The sequence below is a fragment of the Dendropsophus ebraccatus genome, chromosome 5, assembly GCF_027789765.1.
Source record: "Dendropsophus ebraccatus isolate aDenEbr1 chromosome 5, aDenEbr1.pat, whole genome shotgun sequence".
In the NCBI taxonomy this organism is placed as follows: Eukaryota; Metazoa; Chordata; class Amphibia; order Anura; family Hylidae; genus Dendropsophus; species Dendropsophus ebraccatus.
In genome coordinates, this window is record NC_091458.1 from 88,080,240 (window position 1) to 88,098,730 (window position 18,491).

The 18,491-nt window shown below is 41.7% G+C and overlaps 1 protein-coding gene across 2 annotated transcripts in view; it reads right to left on the minus strand.

Moving 5' to 3' along the window:
* Positions 1–18,491, minus strand: part of TGDS (TDP-glucose 4,6-dehydratase) — a 31,996-nt gene that overhangs the window by 13,389 nt on the left and 116 nt on the right. Inside the window, exons 1-7 of one of the 2 annotated variants that reach the window (XM_069970673.1) lie at positions 18,255–18,486; positions 10,008–10,074; positions 6,694–6,762; positions 5,833–5,923; positions 5,546–5,688; positions 3,078–3,176; positions 220–279 (exon numbers count right to left, since the gene is read on the minus strand). In XM_069970673.1, coding sequence (XP_069826774.1) covers positions 220–279; positions 3,078–3,176; positions 5,546–5,688; positions 5,833–5,923; positions 6,694–6,762; positions 10,008–10,074; positions 18,255–18,325 — 600 coding nt within the window. In that variant the 5' untranslated portion in view covers positions 18,326–18,486. Of the gene's footprint in view, positions 1–219; positions 280–3,077; positions 3,177–5,545; positions 5,689–5,832; positions 5,924–6,693; positions 6,763–10,007; positions 10,075–18,254; positions 18,487–18,491 lie in introns of those variants that run through there. The other variant, XM_069970674.1, reaches the window with a different exon arrangement.

The following is an 18,491-nucleotide window of genomic DNA, read 5'->3' on the forward strand; positions in this document are numbered from 1 at the left end:
GTCTCTGAATGTTAAAACCAAGCAGAGCTCAAGCTATACATGCACTTGATATACTGCTGCATATATACCACACTGCATGTCCTGGTCTCTAATGGCCTGTAAGGTTTTTATGTGTGTCTGATGTGCTGTGGGATGTGTATGAACAAATCTTTTACCATAAATTGAAGCTGGCTCGTATTACATAATATAATTAAAAAAAGACAAAACAAATCCACTTACTTTTTCTGGGTACTGATGTGGTCCATACACATTGCTACTTCTGGTGATAATTACTGGAAACTGCAAAAGGAAAAAAATAGGATTAGTCTTCATTATTAGGGCTAATGCACACATCCGCAGGAGTAAAATACTAAGAAAATCCTCAAAACATGACCTGTTGGTGGCCATGAGGACTGGAATTGAGAAGCACTGACCTAAAACATCTACAACACTGACACTCCAAACCGCATACATGTACATACTATAAAGTCAGCTACATTGTACGTTGTAGTATAGTATATAACTAAACCCAGCATAGTGACAGCAACGTATGAACTGGTGCGGTCAGGAGAAGCGCTGTCCAATCTGTGCTTGTTCCATCTGTGCTTGTTCCATGTATCACTCACAGGTGTCTAGCATGGACATGCAGTTGCCCATAGTAGTGGCTTTAATCTCAGTTTAGACAGACAGAAAATAAAGCCTTTACAGTATGAAGATGAGAAACCCTGACACTGACGTATTCAGTGGCTATTTTTGGCTGTTGTTTACCTATAAAAGTAGGCTAAGTGCATTTTTGTTGTGACACCTAGCTGAAAAATCCAGTGACCCATAGGGCAAGCCACCTAAACTATTAAGAAATTGCAGCATTAGCAATAGCTCTTTTACAAGCGGGAGTTAACTAGAGGAAGGTTATTGTGCAGAAATGTGATGCCTTAGTGCAGTAACAGCTCTTCTGCTCACTCCAGTCACAGACTAGGATCACCTAGTTTATGTTCCCGATGGCAAGCACTAGGAATAATCCCTATTTTGCTCTGTTAGGGTATGTTGCCAATATGGAATATGCAGGGAAATTTCAAGCAGAGGCCGCACATGTTGATTCTTTGGATGGATTGAGCCTGACCATGTCATTGCGTCAATGGGACAGGCGGAACTTCAAGCACACATAGATCTCCACTTTAAATTTCCCTGCATTTTCCTTACTAGGAATATATCCTAAGTCAAACAATTATTCCATCGCTGAAGGGATCTAAAGATGTGAAGAGGTCTTCATAAGCCTTCCTGCCTCATGTTCTTAGGCAATAGGGACAGCACTCAGGACACAGGACAGTTATCGTACATATTATCATTATATCATTTGAATTTAAACAATCATCATTTTGTGTAAATGTAGGCAACAAAGAAACGACCAATGAGAAATCGTTCATAGTTTGGTGCTGACAGCAAAATCATTGGTAATTGTTTGCTGTAATTTCGCATTCACTCACTAATCGTTCTCTAATTGTTCAGTGTAATGGTGCATTTACACAGACAGATTTATCTGACAGATTTTTGAAGCCAAAGCCAGGAACATACTATAAACAGCCAACAGGTCGTAAAGGAAAGACTGAGATTTCTCCTCTATTCAAATCCATTACTGGCTTTGGCTTCCAAAATCTGTCAGATAAATCTGCCTGTGTAAACGCACCATAATTCCACACAGTTCCTTAATTTGCTGGGATCAGATGGAGTCAACAATCGTAGTAACGATGGTAACTAACTACTATTGTTCTGTGTAATAAGGCGAACAATTTCAGGTCAATGATGATTGTTTATTGCTAATCGTTAAAAATTGCTTCGTCTAAGGGTCCATTTACACAGAAAGATAATCTGACAGATTATCTGCCAAAGATTTGAAGCCAAAGCCAGAAACAGACTATAAACAGAGAATAGGTCATAAAGGAAAGCCTAAGATTTCTCCTCTTTTCAAATCCATTCCTGGCTTTGGCTATAATCCTTCTGTGTAGTGCTGCGTTTACACAGAGCGATAATTCACCCGACCATACGATTAACGATATCGAAAGAACAATGTTTATTTTAGAACGATTATCGTTTAGACGGTACGATATATCATACGGAAAAATCGTTTTGCGATCGCTTAAACCTATTTCGCACATAAAATAAAATTGGTGAACGATCTGCGAATTTTTTGCGAACAACGATTTAAGAACATGTAAGATCAAAATGAACGATTTCTCGCTCGTCGCTTGATCGTCCGCTGCGTTTACACGTACGATTATCGTTCTAATTCAACCGTTATCGTGCAAATTTGCACAATAATCGTTCCGTGTAAACACAGCATAAATGGACCCTATCTTTGCCACACATCAAAGCTCTCATGCACATTTAGGGCTTTAGTCATACAGCAAACTGAGAAGGCAAAAAAGTTAGCCTCAATGGGAATTTTAATGTAGATTTTAAACTCCCATTCATTTCAGTGGGAGAATCCATGTGAATGTACAGAATGTCACTTTTTTCCCACTGAAAAATCAGCAACCATATATTTATTTTTAAACTGCTAAGATTTTTCAACAGGATGTGGAATTTCTTACTGGTGTCAAGGGGAGTGGGTTTTCATACTAAATTGGATCAATCTGGATGTGGACATTGGTGCGGATTGCACATTTAACTCAACACAGTCTTATATAGGATATATATAAGATATGACTTTATAGGCCCAGACTCCTCATCATAACATGAGGGCAACACTGGTAACTTTCTGGTATAAAACTTACTTTTTTCTATATAGGGTTGCTGATTAAATGTAACATTGCTCATGAGGAGTAAAAAGGCCAGAAATGGCATCGGTGTGGTTGTGTTGTCACTCTGCTGCAGTTTCATGGGGTAAACAATTTCAGAGTGAGAGAAATGAAGGACAGCTGGTGCACTGCAGAGCAGGTGGACACTTTGGTCTACATCCTAAATACATCCAGCAATATAAATAATCATTTCACACTTCACAACATATGGCTGTGTGATGCTTCATTTACACACATACCCGGCTGAATAGAGCTATGACTCCCACTGCTAATATATCCTTGGCTCTTTCCTTGCCTCCTTACCTTGTATCTTTCCCAGAAAGAGAGTACAAAGCTTTCTGCAGCTGCTTTGGACGACGCATATGGATTCGTTGGCCGTTTCGGTGATGTTTCATCAAATTCCTAATGAAATATGAATTTTTTAAGATGGCAACGAAGTGGAATAATGTTCAGAATACCGGGCAAAATATTCTGTAATAAAGAGACTCATCTACATAATTTTGTACTGGGAATAACACAATCCAAATTTTCTAAATCATTGTTTACACCAATGTGACCTCTAACCATTAGAATATGTATAGAAAATGAGGCATCATTAGGCTGAAGTACAGCTTTGCAAGTTCATAGCTCCCTGCAGGAAAGGGGGGCAGGACGGCTGGCTAGAAGCGTTTTTTAGCACAGTAAGGCACTTTTATAGAAACTGGCTAAATACCCCTGGACTGTCAGAACTTCCAAACTAAACTGGTGCTTTGTATATATAATCTTTTTTAATAAAAAGTTCAAATTTTACCAACAAAAAGGATGTATCCCCTAAGCACATACGTACAAACATTATCAGATACAATGGAGGCTGATCGTTTCCTTGAGTAAGGGGGCGACCCGAAACGTCACGGCAGTAAGGAACGCCCACTCCGTTCTATGCACACCTGAAAGAGCCCAGAGCTACCATTGCTAACCAGCATGCAAATATATCAGAGAATAAAATAAGAAAATGAACGACTAAAAGGGAGTCTAATCCTTTCTTCCTTGGATAAATAAGAAGCTGAAGAGTTGTATTCGTTATCAAGTATGATGCTCCGCTACACATATATATACACGTTGATAAACAGGCTTGTGGCAGCCTAAATGACTGAGAGCACATATCACATATATGCCAGTAAGAGAGATACACTTGGGACATTGAACGTGGTTCACACAGACATTTCTTCTTTTGTTACGTGGGCTGATCGTTTTCTTTCAGCATGTTCTAAAACAACAATGACGATAGTGACCATTGGTGTAATAGGAGTGGCAGACCGCTGTTCTCCTCTATGGGCCACCATGACAGCCCCTCATGCAGCTGCCCGCAACCACCCCCTCCTCCCCACTCAATGTCTGTGCATGTAGTAGCACAAATAGCGAGCAGAGAACGAGGAGGAGGCGAGCGCTTTCTCCTGTAGATTGGGCCGTGTAATAGGGCCCCACATATATGGTCCATACACATTGCTACTTCTGGTGATAATAAATGGAAACCACAAAAGGAAAAAAACTAGGATCGGTCTTCATTATTATGGCTAATGCACACATCCGCAGGAGTGGACCTCGGAGCTTCCAGCATCATGATTAATTGTGATGTCACAAGCTCCAACCCTGTTTGAAGTTCACACTAGTGTACTGACACAGCAGCACAGCCTCAGGTTGCAACATACAATGGCCTTTCCTGGATCATTGTAACTTCAGACCAGACATACAATGTTATACAGGGGTGTCAAACTCGTGGCCTTCCAGCTGTTCCAGGAGTACAAGCCAAAGCTTTTGCTTTCCAGGCATGATGGGAATTGTTGGGCATTTGTTGTGTGAATGATAATAAAATTATGTTATTGTATCGTAATGGATATTGCATTTCCTAATATGTTTATTTTTTTGCTTTATGTAGAAGGGAAGAGAAAATGTACCTACAAACCTGCTATTATGTACCTAGAGGGGTTTTGATGCAGATTCTAATGATGAACTTTGCTACCCGATCCTGCCCAATCCTAAGGCAGGACACCACTAAGGCCACTGGTTGGCTAGGTAGGTACGACTAATGATAAGCTATTTTCTTCAGAACCACAGACTTTTGTGTAGCAGAAGAGAAACTTCTCCTAGTTGCAGTCTTGCAGCTGGAGCAAACGGGGTGGGTGGTAGTTTAGTATAGAAGTGCTTTTATTTGAAATACCCTTTAAATAATAATAAATAGTAATTTTTATTTAGATTGCGCAGATTCCACAGCACTTTACAATTCTAGGGTCTACAAACAGACGAAAATCCAACATTACAGAGATATACATATAGTAATCAGTACATGAGTGAGGGTCCTACTCGCATGCATGAGCTTACAGACTATGTGGAGGGGGTTTGAGACAAAAAGGTAAGTTGCAAAGTTTAAATTACTTCCATTTTGAGATGCTTTTTAAAGGGATTTTCCCACAAACTACACTTCTCACATTCAGTGGATACATGATGAGTGTCTGGTCATTGGGAGCCCTAATACTCAAAAGTTTAGGGGTCCCTGGTCCCCCATTTGAATGAAGCTGCAGGTTGGCATAAGTGCTGTGGCCCCACTTACCTACGTGACTGATGTTGCACTCGTACTACAGTGTACAAGATAATCAAAAAATGCTAATGTAGTCACATGAAGCATGTGTTATTATATATAATTATATATATTATACATATACAGCAAGGTAAAAAAGACTAAGTTCTGAAAACCCTTGGGAACCTTAAGGGAATTACAGGTCCAGCTACTGTACCTCTTCAAGGCTTCCCCCATAAACTTCATCTGTACTTATGTAGACAAACTTTTCCACTCTGGCTTCATAAGCAGCATTAAGAACAATGTGTGTCCCATAGGTGTTCACATATGCAAACTTAAAGGAATCCAAAAAAGAGAGATCTATAGAAAAAAAGCCATTATAAGTAATAAAGTAGGTTTTTGCAAGAAAGTAGCTGTATTTTTACAGGCCCGGGTAATCCCTTTGTCAGCAAAAATTTGTTTCTACAACACAATTCACAGAAATAGTAGTGCATCCACGCTCACCTACATGGGTCTGTGCAGCAAAATGTAATACCACATCTATACTTTCAGCTTCGAAGAGTTGCTTTATAAATTGTGAGTCACAGACATCCCCCTAAGATAGAAAGTTAGAGATTAGACGAGAAGCATCCACGGCACATCAAGAGGCACACATCTAGCTTAATGACCATCATACATACAAGATTGCAAAGTACACACTGATTTCACAGCTCATTTACTGAATTAAGGTCACAGTGCTGGATATGAATGGAAATATTCATTATGATGGAGACATTTTGTTTCTACATAAAGCTAAAGCATGGAGAGTAAATCTGTCAGCTTTACAAACTTTAATGTTGTATACAAGAAACAGATACAGAAGCTGTTGTGAGACCCAGACTGGTCCTAGAACTTAAAAGGGTATTCTCATCTAAACTAACATAGTTATACTTGTAGGACATGCCAAGTTAAACATTTAGCAAACTTGTATTCTTCTCCTGATATGCTGTTTCCCTCCCATTGTTGACATTTCATTGCCTGGCATATATATACATATATAAACACACACACACACACACACACACACGGCAATGAGATGTCAACAAATGGGAGGAAAACAGCATATGAGGAGAAGACAAGTTTGCTAAATAAATTTTCTTTGCAAAAATGTTTAACTTTGCATGTCCTACAAGTATAACTATGTTAGTTAAGATGAGAATACCCCTTTAACTACATACATTACCACCTAAATTCTTGGGAAATTCCATAAGGGTGATGACACAAGTTACAACTGATGGACGGTCCAGGTCCAATCAAAAAATCAGTTTTATAACAAAATGCTGTGGCTTTGTGGTGCAATACATGGTATCTGTGGACATACCATACCTGTATGAACTTGTAATTTGCTTTACTTGAAACGGCATCCAGATTTTTCAAGCTGGCACAATAATCAAGCTAAATAGAGTAAATAGGAAAAGAGGCCAGAAGCAATGTCAGTGTCACTAACTATAAATCAGTAATAAACTGGAATATCAGCACTTTATTCATTCATTCATTTATTCATACATTTTATTTTAAGATGTTCATTTAATTTTCTTTGTTCTTTGCCACATGCTGGAATTTTTTTAAAATTACAATTGGAAACAGTTCTCCCAGCTCATTAGTGTCCAGAGATCCAGTGTAAGGATTGAGAAAGCTTCAGACGCAAAGCAGAAGATTTATCAAACATTTGCTCCTGAACAGTGGAGCAGCTGGCCAATGCGGCCAACCAGACTGCTTCTATCATTTCTACTAAGGCCTATGAAAAAATTAAAGCTAGAATCTGATAGGTTGATATTGGCAACTACTCTATTGTTAGTTTGCGGAAGGTCTGATAAATCTCCCCCAAAGACTTTAGTAAAAAAAAAACAAAAAAAAAAAAACACTATACTATAAAAAGATCTGTGGAGAATTACAGACCATTCCTGCTGCACTGGGAATTCTAGGAAAGAGAATACTCAAAGCAGCTCTCTTAGGGGTCATTCACACGTCTGTAGAATTCTGTCGGTGCGCCATCAGAACACTAGCATGAACTTTCAAACTGTTCAGGCGCACCCAACCTTATAATTAAGCATGATGCTGGGAGCTCCCAGGAACAGTCCACAGAACACCCGTGTACAGACAGAATTCTACGGACGAATAATTTTTTTTAGAGGGGGGGGGGGGGAGTGAAAGAGATATAAAAATTTAGGGAGATAAATAATCATAAAGATGTTTCACCTGCCTAATAAGGACAGGGAGAGCTGTGACCATTTTGGAAGTCCCTGTTCTGTAGCCACCAATAGGGGTTCTATGTTGAAGGAACTATCTATAGAGGCTGTAAGTGCAAATCTGAGATGGCTCCAAGGCAGGAGCATAATTTGGTGGGGGCAGAGGGGGAGGCCGCTCCCGGGCCCAAACAAGCAAACAAGCTATTGCTTTTGCAGACAGACTTAACAAATGTCTATTGGCTGTAGGTGGCTTTTGACGAGCAACAAGTTCTCCTGGGGGCCAACATGGCTACCGCATGTTGTGTCTGACCATTTAGCTGCATGCGCTTGTATGCGAGGAGAACATACAGTTGAATGTAGCACGGTGATTGACAAGGCGAGGAGAGCATTGGCTCTCCACCCTGCCAATCACTGTTGTGGCAACAAGAGGCCTTTCCCTCCCTTAAAGCTGTGGGACATGAGTGATGTCACTCGTGCGCTCACAGTAGGTAGACAGTTGACATCAGAAGACTACAGTACTGCAACCACACAGCAGGTAAGTATGGCTTTTTTTCCCCTTAGTTATAGGGAAGGGGACCTAATGTGGGTGGGTGGGGCTAACTCCATGGAAGGATGTTATCTATGGCGGTTGGGGTATGGGATGTGCTGACTAACTGAAAAGGGGGTACAGTCTACTCACAGTGGTGGTGGTGTCGTCTAACCACCAAGAGGATTACCAGGGAGATTACTGCTGGGGAAGAGGGTGGCAGCATGGGGAATACGTAGCAGTGGGATTACCTAGAGGAGATGGTGCTGGAGGGGATGCCTACATGGAGGATACTACCTTTTTTTTTGGGGGGGGGGGAGATTGCCTGCACAGAGAGGTCTAAAGACTAGATAGATGCACAAAGGGGAGTCTAAGGCCCTAACTACTACTACAGTAATACCTCGGTTTTCGAATGCTTTGGAACTCGAACTGCTTGGTATTCGAATGAAAATTTACCCAGAAGTAGTGTTTGGAATTCGAACTTTGCTAGTTTTTTGAACAATTTTTTAACGTTTTTGCAAGCGTGGATGGTCATATAATAATAACTATATTGGGGCACAGAAGGCCTAACTACCATATGGATGCACAGAGAAGCTGAATTTCAACATGAAGGTACAGAGGGGCCTGACTACTGTATGGTGGTGCACAGGGTGGGTCTATCTTCCGTATTTAGGAACAAGGGGGGATAATCTACTATGTTAGGGTTTAGATGGTGGCCTTTTTACTATATAAGAGCATAAAGAGAGAAAATTGGGTCTAAATACTACATGGAGTCATAAATTGACTGCTCTCATATACTCTGTACACCATGATTACCAGTGCTGATTTCTCCTACATTTTTAATGTATTGTTTCTAGGAATTAGTAAAGTATCTATTCCATTTAGTTATGTTGCAGTAGTCGGGCTTTTTTGTATATTTAGTATAGTTGCCTTGAACTGCATGGGGCTATTTATTATTATTATCTAGCATTTTTACTATACATTTACTCTATTAGTACTGTGAGTATACCCGTCAGGTGTTGCCTATTTGGTCATTGTCCGTCAGCTACGGTGTAGTCCTCATGCTGCCCAATAGATATTAGACAGATAGATATGAGATAAAGAGATAGAAAAATGGATGGATGGCTAATAAGAAAACATAAACAGCGGCATAGCTTCCTCTATGTTGTGTGGTATTACAACTTGGTTTCATTCTCTTTTAGTGGAACTGAGTTGCACTACCCCATCCGAGCTTTGGAGGAGAGTGGCGCTGTTTCTGGAAAAAGGCAGCTATGTTTTTGCAATGCTGGATAAACGCTTTAATTTTTACATGGTTATACGTGTCAAATGTAGAAAGTATTTTCCACTGTTCACTATGAATAATGTAGTAAAACATACCCTTTATTAGTCGGAAAGCATTGTCATCTACTGTGGTTCCCTATGGTTGGGGGCCCACTGAGACTCACTCGCCTTACAACTTTCTGGTTTCCCATGATGCACTTTGTCTCCTGTGATGTCTAACTGACTCTGTAGAACTGTTAGATGGCTTACAGCTTGCTCAGCCAATCAGAGCTGAGCAACCTGAGTCATTGGACAAAGGGAGGCTGGCCTAACAGGGCTTAGACCCACCTCCCTCTTGATGATGTCATTGTCACAAAATGGCTGCCACAGAAAAGCCTGGGGTCAAAAGTCATTAGGTAAGAATGGGTTTACATCACTTCCTGGTGGGGGTTGAGGAGGGAAAAGATAGGGAAGAGGGGCAGATAGGTGATTAAAGCATATTACAAAGTTATATAACTTTGTAATGTGTTTCAATTACTGAGAAAAAGATTTTCACTGAAGTTGTCCTTTTAAGCTTGTGGGTGGTGCAGAGAATATAAATATCACTTTAAAGAGACAGTGACAAACTAGATCTTGTTCTTGAACAGAGCACAATCAGTACTCACCTTATCAAGGTTTATAACCAGGTAGTCAGAATGGTTTTCAACCAGTGAAATGATCAGATGGGATGCTCTGCAAGAGAAACAAAAAAAGAGAATGAAGGCACTCCAGCAACATCATTTTACCCTATTTAAGCAAAGCTGGTGAGGGTAAACTGTCCGGCCCTGTAGGGGCCCCTGAGTTGAGGCCGTATGTGATGGCTACAATATAGCATCTATCCTGTAACCTTACGGAGTGCCACTTCAGATGGTATAATAACAGCACATCAAACATAACACTTGCAATGTCAAGATTTCTACAACCAGGCCTCAGTCTGTAAAACATAACGTAGTTTACTAGGTGATATTCTAACGGGAATTTGATTAGAGTATATGTAAGAATAAAGATCTATCACACATAGTGATTATATAAAGCATCAGTAGGGCACACTATAAAGCAGACCACACTGACATTACAGGAAGACTAGTTCTAGTAGCACATGCTCTAGGAGCAGCTGACTAACCATAGACTTTCATACTCAACATGAGGGGAAGTTAGATGGCTTGAAGCATTTCTACATACAAAGTGCACTTACAAAAATGCACATTACAAGGATAACTGAAGGCACAAGACCCTCACAAGATCAAGTAAACGTGTCAAGAGGCTACCTCACCGCTGGAAGCACAATGGCTAGCTTATTTTTAGGAATAGACTCAATTTAGAGAGAAATAAAAGAATTAAAGAGGTATTGCAAGAAGAATTCACTTTTCCCCTATCCACAGGAAGAGATTGCGAGGGGGGGGGGGGTCACAAATTAGGGTAGCTTCACAAATTGACTTGTCATTAAGGAGTTAACACTATATTCCAGCATTAGGGTATCTAAACAGGAAACGTTCACTCCTTTAAAGCAGCGAGGCCGGAAACACAGTTGTGGCTTATTCACATGGTATATTATGCCTCAAGATGAGCCATGAGTGCTGGATGGGTAGATGGGTCAATGTTTTCCTAGGAAAAAGAAAATAACTCTTCTCTTTCACATCACTGATAAGTACTGGAAGATGTGAGATTTTTAAATAGAAGTAATTTACGAATCTATATAATTTTCTGAAAGTAGCTTATTAGAGCCCAAAAAAAAACAAAAAAAAAAAACCATCACCTGAGTTCCCTTTCAAGTAAACGGGGTCTTTGCCAACCCAAGCACAGATGCGTCAGCAGCCAACATAATCCTCGAGATTTACTGTATGATCCTGCAGTGAGGATACAAAGGGAACTTATGCTGGGGGCCAAGAGGAGGACTTCATATGCCCCTGCAGACGACTATCAGATGACTAGCTGAATGCCCAGTCAGCAGTTTTACCCTCAGGCCAAGCTTCTGATCCTACTAGATCATTACTTCTTCTAGTCTTAGGGCCCTATTCCACCGGATGATTATCGTTTGTATAATTGTTAACGATTAACAATCTCAAACGACCGCTACTGCGAAAGACCTGAAAACGTTCACTCATTTCCATGGAACGATAATCATTACTTATGATCGTAATTGCGATCAATTTTTCTTGGCTATTGCATTCGTATCTATTGCAAACGACCGAACGATGTCTTATTCAATGCGAACGATTTGCGAACGTTTTGCGAACGAGCAACGATAAAAATAGGTCCAGGTCTTATAAAGTGATCAACGATTTCTCGTTCGGTCGTTAATAGTTAACTGCATTTCAACCAAACGATTATCGTTTAGATTCGAATGATTTAACGATAATCTGAACGATAATCGTCCGGTGGAATAGGGCCCTTGACACTTTAGGACACAACTTCCCATGACATGAAAGATCACAGAGACATTTCGAGTTTCCTTGTACAAGGTAAAAACAACCAGCAGAATTACAGGCTGTCTGAAGGAACAGATGGATTCCTAGCTGCGCCACAAGCCCATAAGTGGTGCTGCATGAGGATGGAAACTGGGCCTGTCAACCAAAGGTACAAATAAAAGAGGTATAGTGCACCTAAGTGACTAGGTGCGGCCACTGGCGCAACTCACTGGAAAAGTGTATAGTCAGAGGCTACAGTCCATAGATGTCTAGAGCGAGATACGATATAGCACACCTTCAGGGGGAGATTCTAGACATAGAATGCTAATACTGCCAAACATCACCAGGTGAGTAGGTAATGTGGCAAAACGCTTTACGCTAATCCTTTAATTTGTGGCACTACAAGTACAAGCCTGCCCTCTCCAGCGTAGGACCACAAGGAGGTGTTATACCTGGGTATCTTGGAGCGGTTGCTGGAGCAGCAGCAAAATGAAGACTGTCCGCAGCGAGAGGTAGGTGATTGCCAGCCATCACTGTAATAAGTTGAGGTTTGCTGTTGGTAGGGTGAGGCAGGGGCAGTGCATGCAGGGCAATAAATGGAGATGGTCTGGGGGGGAAGCGGTGCGGAGTACAGAGTAAGGGCACGCTCTGGCTGGCAGTGTGTACGAAAAAAACTTCCCCCTGCAGAGTCTTGTGAGCCCACAGACAAATTGTACGGCGGCTGAATGAGGCCGAAAAACACCCCAACGCATTTCAGAAAGTCATTTGTTTTCCTTCAGGTTCCCATAGTTCGGTCTCCTCCTTTACAGCCAAAACCACAGTTCCACCCATTTTCCAACATGGCTAAATAACTTCTTCATGTTTGTTCTTAACATGTTTTCTATCCTATACCCTAGACCAGCGCTTCTCAAACTTTTTCTACTGGAACCTCACCCAACAGACAAAATGATGCCTGAGACTCACCAGACTGACCAAGACGATGTTGGGGCCTCACCATCTATGGTCCATGCAAACATAAAAACTATTGCTCAGTCTACTCTTCATGTGTCTCCTAATCTCTTTATAACATTAAATAAGTACAAAACGAGTCACTATTGTTCCTAAAGCCGAGATTATTGCAGTCAGGGAAAGGACTATGCAGCTTGTGGTCATTTATTTGAGAACTTCCTTGCCAAGCTAGGCCTCACCAGCAACTAAGGGGCGCCTCACAGTTTGAGAAGCACTGCCCTAGACTAACACTTATATTCAGCAATCACTTTCCAACAGGGGGATACCTACTTATATATTAAAATAATTGAATGTATGTAAAAAGAGGATTTTTTTTATTTATTTTAAGAGCATTATTTTATTCCAATGCTATTAAAAGATAGTTAATCTACTAAAAATTTATTCACTATTAGTTTAAATATTTGGGTTTGGTTATTATATTGGGTAAATATTGGGATGTTGATCTCCTCTCTCTTTTCTGTCTCACTGGCTTGTTTTATTTTGGGTAGGAGGAGCGGTTCTTTCGGTAAATCTACGCTATTGACAAAAAAAAAAAAAAAAAAGTCATGCCAAGCTTGTATACTAATAGGAGTTCTCAAAAATATTGATAATGCCCAATCCTTCTGTAACAAATATACTATTACCTGTCACACAAATCTATGCCATCAGTTGTCCATGTGGAAAATTATATATAGGGCCAACTATCAGACCACTGAAAACACGATGGTCAGAACACCTCAACCATCCCCTATCGGCTTGCTATAGGAATAAGCATAAGAGTGACCCAACGGGTACGTCTTTCTTTAAAATTGAGATGGTCAAAAAAGACAAAAGACAGGGGGACTTTATCAAAAAGATGTCCAGAGCCGAATCTAGATGGATACAGTATTTGATCTTATAGGGGTTGTCCAGCGAAAAATGTTTTCTTTAAAATCAAGTGGTGTCAGAAAGTTATATAGATTTGTAATGTATTTCTATTTAAAAATCTCAAGTCTTCCCATACTTATACGCTACTATATGTCCTGCAGGAAATGCTGTTTTATTTTCAATCTGACACAGTGCTCTCTGCTGACATCTCTGGCCGAGACAGGAACTGTCCTGAGCAGCAGCAAATCCCCATAGGAAACCTCTCCTGCTCAGGACAGTTCCTGTCTCAGCCAGAGATGTCAGCAGAGAGCACTGTGTCTGACAACACTTCATGCAGGACATACAGCAGCTTCTAAGTATGGGAAGACTTGATATTTTTAAATAGAAGTAAATTACAAATCTATATAACTTTCTGACACCAGTTGATTTGAAAGAAAAAAAAATTTCTCTGGACAACCCATTTAACTCACTAGCACCGGTTGGTCTGAATGGTGAGATTGAGCTATATGCCCTTTAATTCCAAAAGTTCAGGAGTCATGGAACCTTCTGCTCATCTCGCATTTGGAACAAACAGTCTCTCTTTATATAAATATACCTTTGAAAATGCCCCCATTGGGGGTGTGGTGTCTAATACTCTGCATATATATCCTGTATATTGAGGAATTTTACACTTTTTCTTTTTTGTTTTATCTCCTAGGTTGATTCTTTATAACCTATTGTATTATATTTTTTATGTCCAACTGTTAATTATGTTCTGCTCTTCAGTAGGTTGGGACATTTTTAGTAAAATGTGGTTTATTATATACTTGTAGTAGGGTGTCAAATCCCCCTGATTTGTACATAGATAGGGTTTTTTGGTAGATTATCTTTTAATAGCATTGGATTAAATTTTTTTTTTTTAATTAAATAAAATTTTTCTCTTTTCTTTATATACATTTAGTTATTTTAAATTATAAGTAGGAATCCCCCTGTTGGAAAGTGATTGCCGAATATAAATGTTAGTCTAGGGTATAGGATACAAAACATAGTAAGAACAAACATAAAGAGGTTTATCAGCCATGTTGGAAAATGGGTGGAACTGTGGTCTAGGCCAGTGATTTTCAACCAGTGTGCCGCGACACAGGTCGGGTGTGCCGCGGGGAAAGTTCCCCAAACTATGGGGCCCCTGCAGATCGCCCCGCTGCTGCTGTCCGCCTCACCTACTGGCCGCCTGTAGCGCCCAGACGTGCTCCTCCTATCCAAATCAGCGGAGACCGGGAGCGTGGTGCGGCCAGTAGGTGAGGCGGACAGCAGCGGCGACCATCTTGGAGGAAGTGAGGAGGAAGGGGGGGGGGGGGGGGGAGAGAAACAGAAGAAAACAATGGGAGAGAGAAACCTGGGAATGGGGGAGAGAAACCTGGGGATGGGGGAGAGAAACCTGGGGATGGGGGAGAGAAGCATGGGGGAGAAACAGGGGAGAAACATGGGGATGGGGGAGAGAAACAGCGGAGAGGAGCAGAGGGGAGAGAAGTTTGGTGGAGAGAAGCATGGGGGAGAGAAGCATGGTGGAGAGAAGCAGGGGGGAGAGAAGCATGGGGGAGAGAAGCACAGGAGAGAAGCAGGAGGGAGAAGTATGGTGGAGAGAAGCATGGGGGAGAGAAGCACAGGAGAGAAGCAGGGGGGAGAAGTATGGTGGAGAGAAGCACAGGAGAGAAGTATGGTGGAGGGAAGCACAGGAGAGAAGCACAGGGGGGAGAAGAAAACAGGCCCAGGTTTCACACTGAGTGAGTATAAATACATTTAGAATCTATAATATTAACTATATGTATAATATGTACTGTTTTAGTGTCATTTTGTGCCATTATGGTTGGTGGTGTGCCCCGGATTTTTTAAGTATAAAAAGTGTGCCGCGGCTCAAAAAAGGTTGAAAATCACTGGTCTAGGCTATGAAGGAGGAGACCAAACTAGGGGGACCTCTACCGAGGAAAATGAATGATTTTCGGAAGCGAGTTGGAGTGTTCTTTGGTCTTAGACGGCCACTGTACAACTTGTCTGTGACGTCACAAGACTCTGCAGGCGGAAGTTTTTTGGTAAATGTTGCCAGCTGGAGCATTCCCTTACTCAGCACTCCGCACCACTTCCCCACCCCCACCCCGGACCATCTCCATTCATTGCCCTGCATGGACTGCCCCTGCTTTGCCCTACCAACACTGAACCTCAACCTATTACAGTGATAGCTGGCGATCACCTACCTCTCGCTGCGGACCATCTTTGTTTTGCTTGCAGATCCAGCAACCGCTCCAAGATACCCAAGTATAACACCTCCTTGTTACGCTGGAGAGGGCAGGCTTGTACCTGTAGTGCCACAATTTGATGTATTGGCGAAAAGAGTTTGGTCACATTATCTACTCACCTGGTGATGTTTGGTAGTTGTTAGTTTGGCAGTACCGAGCATTCTATGTGCAGAATGTCCCCGTGAAGGCGCACTATATCGTGTCTCGCTCTAGACATCTATGGACTGTAGCCTCTGATTATACACTTTGCCTGTGAGTTGCGCCAGTGGCTGCACCTAGTCACTTGTTGGTCACTTAGGTGCACTATACCTCATTCCTTGTAAAAGGTGTCTGCTAAACCACATACACAAAAAAAAAATATTTCAAATCAACTGGTGCAAAAAAGTGCCAGAGATTTGTAATTTACTTCTATTAAAAAAATCTCAAGTCTTCCAGTACTTATCAGCTGCTGTATATCCTAAAAGGAAGGAAGTGGTGTATTCTCTCCACTCTGACACAGCGCTCTCTGCTGCCACCTCTGTCCATGTCAGGAACTGTCCAGAGCAGTAGCAGATCCCCATAGAATACCATTTCCTGCAGGACATACAGCAGCTGAAGAGTATTGTAAGATAAGATTTTTTAATAGAAAAAAAATTACAGATCTTTGGCACCAGTTGATTTGAATGAAATTATTTGTGAACAACCCGTTTAAGGATGTATGCCTATAGAGAGTGGGTACAGAATAAAAATGCAATGTTACTATGTGGAGCTGTTAAAAATTCTGATCATCTGCACAGTGTTTTACTTGCTCACCGGGGCCAGCGTGTTCAATCAGATGTCCTTTAAGGCAGCATATTCCCTAAAGATCCATTGTTCTGTCCTCCATATAACAGTCAATTTTACAGAACCATGCTTAAAGCGACTCTGTACCCACAATCTGACCCCTCCCCAAACCACTTGTACCTTCAGATAGCTGCTTTTAATCCAGATCCATCCTGGGGTCCGTTCGGCAGGTGATGCAGTTTTTAGTTCTAAAAAACAACTTTTAAACTGTATACAGCACTGACTGCTCTGCATGACAGGGATAGTATGAGTGTATGCACTGTATACAGCACTGACTGCTCTGCAGGACAGGAATAGTATGGGTGTATGCACTGTATACAGCACTGACTGCTCTGCAGGACAGGTATAGTATGGGTATATGCACTGTATACAGCACTGACTGCTCTGCAGGACAGGAATAGTATGGGTATATGCACTGTATACAGCACTGACTGCTCTGCATGACAGGGATAGTATGAGTGTATGCACTGTATACAGCACTGACTGTTCTGCAGGACAGGAATAGTATGAGTACATACACTGTGTACAGCACTGACTGCTCTGCATGACAGGGATAGTATGAGTGTATGCACTGTATACAGCACTGACTGCTCTGCAGGAAAGGAATAGTATGGGTGTATGCACTGTATACAGCACTGACTGCTCTGCAGGACAGGTATAGTATGGGTATATGCACTGTATACAGCACTGACTGTTGTATAGGACAGGGATAGTATGGGTATATGCACTGTATACAGCACTGACTGTTGTACAGGACAGGAATAGTATGGGTATATGCACTGTATACAGCACTGACTGTTGTATAGGACAGGGATAGTATGGGTATATGCACTGTATACAGCACTGACTGTTGTACAGGACAGGAATAGTATGGGTGTATGCACTGTATACAGCACTGACTGCTCTGCAGGACAGGGATAGTATGGGTATATGCACTGTATACAGCACTGACTGTTGTATAGTACAGGGATAGTATGGGTATATGCACTGTATACAGCACTGACTGCTCTGCAGGACAGGGATAGTATAAGTATATGTACTGAATACAGCACTGATTGCTCTGCAGGACAGGGATAGTATAAGTATATGCACTGTATACAGCACTGACTGCTCTGCAGGACAGGGATAGTATGGGTATATGCACTGTATACAGCACTGACTGCTCTGCAGGACAGGGATAGTATGGGTATATGCACTGTATACAGCACTGACTGTTGTATAGTACAGGGATAGTATGAGTATATGCACTGTATACAGCACTCACTGCTCTGCAGGACAGGGATAGTATGGGTATATGCACTGTATACAGCACTGACTGTTGTATAGTACAGGGATAGTATGAGTATATGCACTGTATACAGCACTCACTGCTCTGCAGGACAAGAATAGTATGAGTATATGCACTGTATACAGCACTGACTGCTCTGCAGGACAAGAATAGTATGAGTATATGCACTGTACACAGATGAGAAGCCCGCTATGCTATGTGACAGGCCTCAGCCCTGCAGACACTTACATGAAGCCCGCCCCGCCGGTCACCAGGAGCCTCTTGCTGTAGCCCCCGGGCGGCCCGCCGTCCGCACTCATAGTGTTAGGCTGAGGGAAGTATCACAAGGCCGGAGGAATAGGACATGGCGCTGGCTCCCGTGTGACTGTCACTGCATAACTCGCCTGTACTGAACACATCGTAAGTCTCCGATACCGGCAGCCATCGTCTCACAACACAAGCACGACAGTCGCGCTTTACGACTCT